At 37.9% G+C, this 12477-nt stretch overlaps 1 protein-coding gene across 2 annotated transcripts in view; it reads left to right on the forward strand.

Moving 5' to 3' along the window:
* DDHD2 (DDHD domain containing 2) overlaps positions 1-12477 on the forward strand; it is a 27556-nt gene continuing 15079 nt past the window's right edge. Inside the window, exons 1-11 of one of the 2 annotated variants that reach the window (XM_032618279.1) lie at positions 1-1274; positions 2525-2752; positions 3575-3765; positions 4552-4641; positions 5204-5324; positions 6465-6554; positions 7508-7643; positions 9473-9681; positions 9963-10030; positions 10685-10807; positions 11676-11771. In XM_032618279.1, coding sequence (XP_032474170.1) covers positions 2533-2752; positions 3575-3765; positions 4552-4641; positions 5204-5324; positions 6465-6554; positions 7508-7643; positions 9473-9681; positions 9963-10030; positions 10685-10807; positions 11676-11771 — 1344 coding nt within the window. In that variant the 5' untranslated portion in view covers positions 1-1274; positions 2525-2532. The remainder of the gene's footprint in view (positions 1275-2524; positions 2753-3574; positions 3766-4551; positions 4642-5203; positions 5325-6464; positions 6555-7507; positions 7644-9472; positions 9682-9962; positions 10031-10684; positions 10808-11675; positions 11772-12477) is intronic. The other variant, XM_032618278.1, reaches the window with a different exon arrangement.

The raw sequence follows: 12477 nt of genomic DNA on the forward strand, positions 1-12477 counted from the left end.
TCTTTGGCTAAAGTTTTTCCACAGACAAAAGGCGGGCTGAGGACATGGGGTGAGGGGCAGGGACCGCAGGGTCCTGCTCCATTTCATCTGCAAAGAACAGAAGCTATTCAGGTGTTATAAATTTGAGGAGAAGGTATAAGTAAACTTGTGGGTAATTGTGTGTGGCTCTTAAACTGTAAGAGAATTAATCTGTTATTTAAAAATCCCTTTTAGTTTCCTTTTTCTCAGCTTTTGAAGAAATAACAAGACTGAAAAACATTCCCTGAACCCTTGCCCTATAATCTAGTTAGAAAATAGGAAAGTATTTTATTGCGTGCCCGAAGGAATTGAAGTCTTCCAGAAAACTAAATAGGAGAGCTGGCAGGGCTACTACTTGGGAAATTCTTTTAACCTCTTGACCTCTGTTATGTCATCTTGCTGGACAAAAATATCTCATCTCCAACCCTCTTGCGGCTTTTGAATCCTGCCAAGCTCAGCTCTACATCTTTTAAAGATATCTTTTTGGCAGCTTCTAAATCCCAATAAACGCAAAGGAGAGGGGCAAAGACCCAGAGACGATCTTTTGTTCCCTTGCAAATGCCAATGGTATCTGTTCTCAGCACCCAGAAGTGGAGGTCTGGGTAGACGCAACTACCGCCAGCGCCCTGTCCTACTTTTCACTAAGGGCATGGCATCCCGGCGTCCCTGCACCATCCCGGCCCATGAGCAGGGTTAGCCAGGGTACCACCGGGTCAGAGGTCTGTTTTCCCATCTATTAAGTGAGGAGGCTGGGTCATCTTGAAGAACCTTGCTTTCACTGCAATTTGAAACGCTCCCCACCTATAACGTCTCATTCCTCATCCCTGCCTTCTAAATACCTGAGGCCTTGCACCCAGACCCCGTGCGCGGGTACCGAGCGGGGGGCGCGCCGCCGGCAACACCCGCGTGCCCAGCGCTCCGACCTCCAGCCCGCTCGGAGGAGCACATCTCGCGCGATTCCCTCCACCTCTCGCGACACTTCCCGCTAGCGCCCCTGCGGGCCTCCACGCCCCGCCCGTTTCCTCCACGCAGCGGTCCCCGTCACCTCACCTTTGCTCTTGGCAACCTGGCCCGCTGCTCGCCAGCTGGGAGCGCGGCGGAGCCCTGTGTTGGGCGCGAGCCCGTTAGGGCCGCAAGCTCCGCCCTGCTCTGCTCCGCTCCGCCCCTCCTGAGCTTGCGGGGAAGGCCTCCGCTGGGGATATGTCGCAGCCCACTCAGCGAAGGCAGGAGAACTTGAAAGGCTGCGGGGCTGCAAGGTGAGTCTGCCGGGGCGCGTTGGGGGCGGCGGCCGGGCCCAGGGCTCCGACCGGCGTGCGGGTGGGAGGCACTGCGGGATGGAGATGCCAGGGGCAAAGGAGGACGCGATGCCCGAGGCAGGGAAGGGGGGCTGGGAGGACCAGCCCTGGCGGGGTGGGGGTGACCTCGGTTACAGGGACGCGGCCAGGGCCCCTTTTGCATCGACCGTGCCCGAGGGCACCGGGAAATTACCTTGTTTTCATCCACGCTCCGCTCCTCTCTGCGGGGCTGGACGCGGGACGGGGAGAGGCGTCCGCGAACCCTGAGGTCCCAGACCTGGGCTGCAGGAGGCCCGGGGTCGTGGGGAGAAGGGACACACAAAGTGGCGGAGGTAAATTCGTGCTGGGAAAAAAGATAAAGTGGCGGAAGCTGGAGAGCGTCCGCTTCGAGGGAGGCCGGGTGTTTGCGGTCCCGCTGCGCTCGGTGCTGAGATAGCGATGGTCTTGCCCGCGCCCCTCCAAGCAGCCTGGGCTTACTTTCGACGTCTGCAGTGTTAGTCTCTGCGAGTGTTAAAGGGGCGGAAACACACAGGTCACGGTCTTCCTTGAGGGAAGGAGGCTTTTGAGGTCACTTGTTACTTTTCGTCTGAGACCTGGATGGTGCGAGTGGGTGCGCGCGTGCGCACAGTGGCCCCAAGCGAGGGTTCGCGTTTTCAGAATTTGTACCATAGTCTCTGCTTAAGCACCCTTCAAGCATTGATAAAAAGTGACTGGTTCTTAAGTGAATAGTTTTATTTTCAATAGTGTGATTCCAGTAGTCATGTAAATGTGTAATGACAAGGGCCTGGAGCCTAAAACCAGGCGTTATTAAGACGGAGTACGCGTTTTTGCCTTGGGACCAGACTTAAATTGGAAATTGGGGTAAAATTTTTTTTGCAGTCAAGATTTCGACCATGTGTTTCTTGTGATTCCAGTTTTGTTTAATTAAAACCATGCAGTTTTCTGAGAGGATTGGAAGATCAGTGCAAAGTGGTTGGTCTAACTATAAGAAGCGTTTTGTTTAAGGCCTCCTTCCTCCAAAAAAAAAAAAAAAAAAAACCCAAAAACAAAACCAGAAAAAGCTGTTAATTTATGTTATTTCTGTTTTAAATTATGTAGCCCCCTTAGTTTTTTTTTCAGAAATGACTCCTTAAAAATGACCAGTTTTGTGTGTGAACAATTACACTGTTAATAGAAGGAAATTTTATTGATAGTTTTCTTTTGTCTTTTAGAGAAAGAAATGTCATCAGTGGAATCACACGAGGAACAATTGTCCCAGTCAGATCCATCCCCGTCACCAAACTCATGTAGTTCCTTTGAGCTAATAGACATGGATGTTGGCAGTTTGTACGAACCTGTTTCTCCTCATTGGTTTTATTGTAAGATAATAGATTCTAAGGAGACATGGATTCCTTTCAACTCTCAGGATTCACAGCAGCTGGAAGAGGCATACGGCTCTGGTAGGGTGAAAGCTATGACTTGTAATAACCAAGGACTTACTGTCACTTCTCTAAAACTATAATATAAAAGTCCTTATAGTGAGTGCTATTAGAAGTAAATTTTAGATCTTTTTCTAGTTGTCTCATAGCATTTTTTTTTGCTTTACATTTTTTATACTTTCCAAATTTTACTTAATAATCTTTTCTTTTTAACATCTTTATTGGAGTATAATTGCTTTACAATGATGTGTTAGTTTCTGCTTTATAACATCCTATAGCATTTTTATATAGAAGTTCTGCATTACTATCCAGCCAATTTATAATACTCAAGAATTTGGTCTGTATCTTGAAAACAGTACTTATTGTAATTCCTGCATAGTTAACCAATAATGTTTCTGATGTTTCAGTTTCTGTTTATGAAGAGTGTGGTGCGGGCAGTGTCACATTGCAAAAGAATGAATTCTTTCATTTTTCTCTTGTTTTTTCTTCTTTTATGGAAACAAGAATGATGCCGGTTACTACTTTATCATCGTGATGGTCATTAATTTATCTTTTGGTCCCTTAAACAAAAAATTCAGAAAAGCTTTCTTGTATACATTTTATTTTTTTAAGGGACACTTCTATCTCTCCTTAGAAAAAGAACAAAACAGCGTTGGGTATTACTTTTTTCATGTTTCATTAAAACCAAGAATGATTTTGATGGTTTATAAAGTAGTTTAGCCAAGAAGAAACAGATCATTCGTGTGTTTTATAACATTATTGAGAACATAACTCAGAGTTGTATTTTGGGAGCTTTATTTTGCTATACTATGTACTTCATTTCCCCTTTCCACTCCTTGATAGGAAAAGACTGTGATAGAAGAGTTGTGCCCACTGATGGGGGCAGATACGATGTTCATTTGGGGGAGAGGATGCGGTACGCCGTATACTGGGATGAGCTAGCATCGGAAGTGAGGCGCTGTACCTGGTTTTACAAGGGAGACAAAGATAATAAGTATGTTCCATACTCGGAGAGCTTCAGCCAAGTGTTAGAGGTATTCCTGTGACCCTTTTACTCATTTTCTTCATTGTGTTCTCTTATTTCATAATCTTTTCTTCCTCTTGTGACTTATTCTGTGAATTTACAGAGAGAGTTTGGTTCTATTTGCATCACAGTTCATAGCATTTCTTTTTGCAAGTTAGTTTCAGGATAAAGTAGTTTTATTTTCAAATTTTGAAATACTATGGAAACTATTATGTATTTAAATTAAAATTTTTTTCTCTAATGGTGATCTTTGTGAATATTTAAAATGTGACCACAGGATTGGTCTTTTTTGCCTTTTATTTTTCTTGCTCTGAAAATATTCTGAAATTTGCTTTAAATTGGAGTAGGATATTAGTATTATTGAACGAAATATATCAAAATGTGAACAATGATTATTTCTAGTCTTGATGATGGAATTGGGACTGATTTTTTTCCTGTACTATTATCATAATTTTAAAAGAATTTTAAAATAAATTTGACAAATCAAGAGAAAGAACTTTATATGTAATGTAATCCTCATTTTATGGATAATATACATGCGTTAACATTACTGAAAGAAATATATCAAAATGTGTACAGCGATTATCTCCAGTCTAGATGATAGAAGTAGAAGTGATTATTTTTTCTTTGTTCTATACTAGTACCTGTTCTCATTTTAAGAGAATTAAAATAAATTTGATAAATTAGAGTAAGATACTCTTATAGTAATTGTTTATCTAGCAGTATTCTTGTTAAAAAGTTCAGTTTTAATAGAAAAACCATTACAGAAATCTAATGAAATGTGTTTTCCTTTAAGGAAACTTACATGCTGGCTGTAACGCTGGATGAATGGAAGAAGAAACTGGAGTCTCCCAACAGAGAAGTTATTATATTGCACAATCCAAAGGTTAGCAAATTAAGGCCCTTCTTTAACATTGGGATTAAAGGTTAATTGCATTAGTAAGAACTTAATTGGTTTCTTTTTCTGGGGATTCTACGTAAGATAAGCTTTGGACATTTTTATATTGCATTCACAGTTATGAAACTTGAAGCTGTGGCTCTTACCATCATTTCCTTGTTCAACTCTTACACCAAAATTTTCTTAGGGAAAATTATGTCACTGTAGATTTAGAAAATCACTGACACGTTATGTGGGCACATCTTCCATGTGTAGGGTATGGTTGAAAGATCTGTTAGCCTGATGAATTTTCCTTTTCCTTTTTTTTTTTTTTTTTTTTAGCTTTACTGAGGTATAATTGACAAAATAGTAAGATATTTAAAGTGTACAACATTAGCCTAATGTATTTGCAGGATTCTCATTTCAAGCTGTAGGAGTTGCATATCAAAACTCCAGTTGAGATTTGACTATGTGTTATGTTTTAAAAGACCCGTTCCTACCCCTCAGAATGTATAAATAGAAGCGTCTTTAATGTAGAGTATGTTTATTGCTCTGATCTTTTTTATTTAAGCTTATGGTACATTACCAGCCAGTCGCGGGGTCTGATGAATGGGGTTCAACACCCACTGAGCAGGGCCGACCTCGAACAGTGAAGAGAGGGGTTGAGAACATCTCTGTTGACGTTCATTGTGGTAATGTTAATCATTCACTTTTTTTCTTATCTTCTGATATTCTTATTTGTTTATGACGTAAATCGTGGTCTTTCTCTATGGCTTTAGATTATGTCAAGGCTTAAAAATGGTCTTTAATCAAATGGGCTTATTCTAATTAAGATTAGTATTACTTCATCTGCTAAGAATCTTAATAGGTACAAAAATCTCTTTTAAAGTTGCTAAGTATATATGGTGGGATGGATAAAATTTGACAGTACTAATCAGGAGGTCACTAAGTACAAATGAACTGATTTAGTCCTAATTCTAAGAAGTGTGATTCCACCTGCTTGATTATTAATTTATTCCTGGTAACTCCTGAAGGTTTTCAGGAGGTTTTCAACCAGGGAAAACTATTTTTCAGGGACCTTGATGGTTATCCATTGCTCTCTAGCTAGAGTCATTTATGGTTGGTTTTATAATATATTTAACTGGATTATAAAATTTCTTTCATCTTTCAGAGGAGATGGCTTGTCTCTTGGACAAAGCTGTAGACTTACTGTAATTTGAAAAGATGAGTTTAAAATTTCAGGCTTCAAATACATATCAGACTTTATTGGTACAACTGATAAACATAGGATATTAGGTAAAAGTATCCTGTCAATATTGAATTACTTGAATTTGGTAACTGCCCTGTGGTTAAATAAGAGCATATTCTTAGGAAATACATAATAAAATATTAAAGGGTTAAAGAGATGTGATATGTGCCATCTGATAATGTATGCAGCCTGCTCCCAAATGGTTCAGAAAAATAAATGTGTGTGAATACACATACACATAGAGAAATAAATGTGGTAAATGTTAGTGTTGAATCTGTATAAAAAGTACATGAGAGTTTCTGTACTGTTCTTTCAAGTTTTCAATAAGATTGCAGTTATTTCAAAATAAAAAGTTTAAAAAACTTGAACAGTTTTTTCACTGACTTATTACAAGATAAATAAGAAACAAAGTAACATCACTGTGTTTTTACTAAGTTGTTAAATATGGGACTATCTGTGTCTTTTAAAATATCTGCTCATATTTTAATTTGCCCATTTCTATTGTCTACGCATTGTGAATGTTTGATTTTAGAATACATGACTCGTTATATAGAGTAATTTTTCTTTGTAATTTCACTTGTAGGGGAACCTTTACAGATAGATCACTTGGTTTTTGTAGTCCACGGGATCGGACCAGCCTGTGATCTCCGCTTTCGAAGCATTGTACAGTGTGGTAGGTTCGCAAAGCATGTCATATTAGATCATGTAGGGGGACTGTCAGTGCTCCTGTGAGTTGAGATAAAGTGTTGTCTTTAGTCTGTTGTCTTAGCTGCATAATAAGATTTGGAGAGATAAAGACAGGTGGCAAGGTAGTCAAGCTTCCCAGCTTAGACCTAAAGTGCTAGTAAATTCCTTAGGCTAATAGGTTTATATTCTTAACTAATAATTCTTGAGTGAATAAGCCCTCAAGTCTTATACAATTGTTTTATGATGTGATGGTCCTGTTTATAACCATTCTAAATTTAAAGGGAACCATAAATATATGACCACGAAGATAATACAGTTTAAATGAATAACAGAAGCGTCAACCATTTTTGTAATTCATACTGTGATAAACCTTATGATATTCTAATTGGAATATTTAGGTCATTAGTATAACTTGACTTTGAAAGGTAGTATTCATAGTCTAACTGCCCTAATTTGGGAGTCTGATCCTAATGGCTAATGCTTCTAAGCATAAGCCTCCTAGAAGGTTAAGATCGACGCAATATGAATTCCAAACAGCAGTGTATTTTTTAAAAATTTAAAATATTGGGTAAAGGTTGTTTATAAGAACCAGAAAGTTAGGATAGGAACCTGACTGCAAGGCCAATTGGCATAGTCAAGTGGTTTTTTAAAAAAATGGAAACAGTTCCCTTGACACGGCAGAAGTTTTGAAGTTACTGTGTGATTTTTTTTAATATAAAAATGTTTTGTATAGTAACAGCAGTTCTGTATTAAAGGAATGTCTTTTCCTACATGCACTGTTAATTTTTTCTTGAATACTCACTCTACTTTTGACTCAAGTCAGTAGGTGCTATAAGCAGATATAGATGGATGTAGTATAATTAATTATAAGATCTGTTGCATTTTCACTCTACAAACTGATTGCTTCACCATTAATGCACTGTTCATTTTCTTTTCTAGTTAATGATTTTCGCAGTGTTTCTTTGAACCTGCTACAGACGCATTTTAAGAAAGCCCAAGAAAATCAGCAGATTGGGAGGGTAGAATTTCTCCCAGTCAACTGGCACAGTCCTTTGCATTCCACTGGTGTGGATGTGTGAGTAGTACTTTACACCTTTGAGTTGCTAACTGTGATTGTAATGTTTTCTGATCATTGATATGCTTAGGAACATTTCTGCTATAGCTGATCGTATATATAAAATTTTGTTCAACAGAAAACTTTTTGTACTTCTGTGTCTTTTTCTTAGAGATACATTATTAAGTGCGGACCAATCCCTTTGTTTAACTAGCTCGGGTTAGGAGTGGGGAGTTGTGTGTATCTTCTTCCAGTATGTTTTACTGGCTCATTAGTGTTTACTATTACAGCTTTATTATTTCTTTAGCATAAAGCCAAATGTTGCTTTCTCCCCATAGTGTATAAACATTTCCATCTTAAGATGTCAAAAGCCGGTCTACCTCAAGATGCACAAAGTATTTTGTTGTTCCTTTTGTGATCACATTTAGATAATATTTGTCCAAATTTGGGGAAAAAAGGAAATTCCCAAATATTAAATTATTGGGGTTTATAACTTGAGGTATAATTGGTGCAATGACTTATAAGTGATGGCTTTCTTAAGTTACAAGCTCAGTAGTTCTGTTTGTAAACTTTTTGGTAATGTCAGAGAAGGTTGCCTTATATTAAGGATATTTAGCTGTGGGCTTGCCAGAAAGAAGTATGTTCATAATATAGTTCTAGGATAGAACTAGGAGATGCTTCTCTGGTAGATAAAGGAAGTAGCATTGTTTCCATGCTGGTCTTGGAAATGGCTTTTCTGATTCCGTGTCTCTCAGTTCTTGATACCCTATGATTTGAGCATATTCCACGTGCCAAATGCTCCATTGTGGTGTTGCTTTTACTAGTGTACAGAGTTCACATTCTTTCATATTTGAGCTGATGCTAAGAGGTTACTAGGGGCACATAGCCCTCTCTAAACTACAGAAGATGTTGAAGGTTTGAGGAGTCTTTCTGGGAGCTTTGAGAAAGCTTTATGTGGAAGCTGATTTATACTACGTCAACATTGTTTTCCTTTGCGAGATATGAGTTCTGTTTGTCCTTGGCATCTGGCAGTCTCACCTTCTTTCAGCTTTTAGAAATTCGGCATAGAGAGAGAGAGATGATCCATTTATCATTTGACTTGTGATCAAAAAACCTTAATGCTGAGAATTCTAGGAAAAGCCTCTTGTATCTTTTAAAAAACTTTATTATAGAGAATTTTGTACACAAAAGTAACACATATAATGAATCTTCATGGATTGATTATGATTACCCAGCCCAACAAGCCTCAACACGTGGCCAGTTCTGCCCCATCCATATCTCCCGTGTACTGCCCATCCCTCCACTCTATTACTTTTGGATAAAATCTTAGACATCATATCGTTTCATCTGTTAAATGTTTCAGTTTGTATATCTTTTTAAGGATTAAAAATATATATGTAACACCATTATCACATCAAAAAAATTCTTAATATCAGCAAATATACAATCAGTATTCAAATTTGTAATTGTCTAATAAATGTCATGATTTGTATATACACATACATACATATACATGCACATACACACATAGTTTAAACTGGGATCATAAATTGCAATTAGTTGATGTCTTTTAAGTCTCTTTTAATCTCTTGATTACCTTTCTATCTCTTATTTTCTTGTAATTTATGTCTTGAGGAGGCTGGGTTTTTTGTCTTGCAGCGTTTCTCACACTGAATTTTGCTGGTCACATCCCTTTGGCTTCATTACAAATGTCTGCCTGTCCTCTGTTTCCTGTAAATTGGTAGTTATCCTTTGTATCTTAATTTCTAAGTGTAATTTGGATAATAACTTAGAGGAGGCTGTGGAATGTATTTAGGTTTTCGGCTTAAAATATCTTCTGTTTTTTTCAGAGATCTGCAGCGAATAACTCTGCCCAGCATTAACCGCCTAAGGCACTTCACCAATGATACAATTCTGGATGTCTTCTTCTACAACAGCCCCACCTACTGTCAGACTATTGTGGACACAGTTGCTTCTGAACTGAACCGATTATATGTACTTTTTCTGCAGAGGAACCCTGATTTCAAAGGGGGCGTATCCATCGCTGGTCATAGTTTAGGTAACGGATTCTTTGTGACCAGAGATGACTATCACATTTTAAGGATGGCTGGGTTTGAAGTACAGTGTCTTTTATCAGTATCAGATTCAGAGGTCTAGAACTGGTCTGTGATGAAGAATTTGGAAGGGGTTGGAAGGGTGGTGGTGGATTAGAAAGAATGACTCCCTGCTTCATAGATTTTGCTTCATGGGTAATTGGCTTATTACTTTTTTTGTATGAAAGACAGCTATTTAGTGCTAATGCTTCGAAATTGTCCGTTCTTTCTTCTGTTTTACTTGTAGGTTCACTTATATTGTTCGATATCCTAACAAATCAGAAAGATTCTTTGGGGGATGTTGACAGTAAAAAGGTAATTTAGATGTTCAGATAGGTTCTTTTGTATGCTTTCTTAGTAAGCGTTTTTAGATTTTAGGCTTTTTGTTTTTTGCTTTGTCTCATACCATAATATTTACATTTATTTTAATTTTAACAGACTTGTAATTTTCTCTGTCATTCTTGGATGATAGAAGCAAGATAGTAGTATGCTTCTACAAATATTTGCCACATTCTAAAATAATTATAGGTATCTTATTTTTTCATTATAAATATGCACTACTGACCTGTTATTAGAATTATAGAATCACTGAGTTGAAATGGAATTTGCATATGAGGAAATGAAGAGTGAATTGGATGCAAATTGATATAGTTTATAGAAATTCTGTTTGAAAGCCATCCTTAAACATTAATAAGAGCTCAGGGAAGGCTTTATTAATGATGATGAAGAATACTTTGATACTCATTTATTCACTCATTCATTTATTTAAAAACATACTAGGTTTCAACTGACTGCAAAAACTTAAAGATCAATCACATCTTAATGTATATTTCGTATAAATTACAATTTATTCAAAGTTAAGATAGGTCTCTGTGGATATCTAACATAGTACTTTCCTTTATTGCAAAGTAATATTAATAAAAATCTGAATGAATTTAGAGAATACGAGCTTTACAATTTAATTTTTAGGATTTGCCAAGTATTTTCATGGATCAAGGAGACACACCGACACTGGAGGAAGATTTGAAGAAACTTCAACTCTCTGAATTCTTTAGTGTCTTTGAGAAGGAGAAAGTAGATAAGGAAGCTCTGGTAAAAATAATCTTTGAAAACTTTGCACTATACCATTTTCAGTATTTTTTTTTAATAAATTTATTTTATTTATTTATTTTTGGCCGCGTTGGGTCTTCGTTGCTGCGCGCAGGCTTTTCTCTAGTTGCAGAGAGTGGGGCTACTCTTTGCTTCGGTGCACAGGCTTCTCGTTGCGGTGGCTTCTCTTGTTGCGGATTATGGACTCTAGGCGCGTGGGCTTAGTAGTCGTGGCTTGCGGGCTCTAGAGCGCAGGCTCAGTAGTTGTGGCGCATGGGCTTAGTCGTTCCGTGGCATGTGGGATCTTCCCGGGCCAGGGATCGAACCCGTGTCCCCTGCTTTGGCAGGCGGATTCTTAACCACTGTGCCACCAGGGAAGTTCCCCATTTTCAGTATTTTTATTGCTTCTTTTCATTGTACTGCTTGCTAAGAGCCTGTCCTTTAGAAACATTTTAGTCATAAATACTTGGTTTTCATTAGTAATGCTCTTTAGCCTTATTTGTGTGCTTTTTATCATATAAAGTGATCTTTGCTTTGTGGAGGTTCAGAGTTCCGAGGAGCCATGTTAATAGCAATGGAGCAAAGACTAAAGCACAGCAGAGCTCTGAAAACATGAGAGCAGGAATAAATGACCACTAACTTTTCCAACTCTTATTTTCTGTTATACTTTGTAGAGCTCTACTGTGGATATTTGCTTGTTTATTTGTTTTTGTTACCACTAGGGAGTCCTAGTCATGCAAAGCAAAGAACAACAGAGTGTTTAGGCCTTATTCCTCTCAGAGAACAGGGCATTTACTTATTTATTCTTAGGACATTTAATTGATTTTAATTTGCCTAGAAATAAGAAAGATATTTGATTTTTTATGCTTAGGCTTTATGTACAGACAAAGATCTTCAGGAAATGGGAATTCCCTTAGGACCAAGAAAGAAGATACTAAACTACTTAAGGACCAGAAAAAATTCAATGGTATGTGCTTAATATAGCTTGTAGGATTAAACAGTGTTTTGACTTCCTTGTATCCTTGTGCTTTGTGAGGTGTTTAGTATAGGGAGCTAAGCAATTTTTAAAATTGACCTTTGGCTCTCTTTTCAGAAATTAAACATTTACTTTATTGGTATCTTTAAAAGTGTTATTAGCTTCAGAAGTTTTATTTCCCCTGGACTTCCACCATTCAATTTTTTCCTTTTTTTTTTTTGTTTGTTTTGTAACTGCTTTATTGAAATATAATTCACAACACATACGATAAAATTCACCCTTTTAAAATATACAATTCAGTGGGTTTTAGTATATTTGCAGAGTTGTATAACCATTACCACTATCTAATTCCAGAACATTTCCATCACCGCAGAAAGAAACAACATATTCATTAGCAGGCACTCCCTATTCCTCCCTCCTGTGAACCACTGATCTATTTTCTGTCTTCATGTATTTTCTTATTCTGGATATTTCATATAAATGGAGTCATACAATATGTGGCCTTTTGTGACTGGTTCCTTTCACTTAGTAGAATGTATTCAAGGTATAACCCCGTTGTAGCAGTGCTTGTGCACTGAGCATTTTTGGCCACTGATTCCTTTCCATAGTCTAATTAATTATTTTTCAACCTTTTAGCAGGTTGCTCAGTTCTGATTTAAGGCTGATAGAGACATACTACTTGCTTTGGTTAGAAAGG

The sequence above is a fragment of the Phocoena sinus genome, chromosome 21 (genome assembly GCF_008692025.1).
Source record: "Phocoena sinus isolate mPhoSin1 chromosome 21, mPhoSin1.pri, whole genome shotgun sequence".
Taxonomy (NCBI): Eukaryota; Metazoa; Chordata; class Mammalia; order Artiodactyla; family Phocoenidae; genus Phocoena; species Phocoena sinus.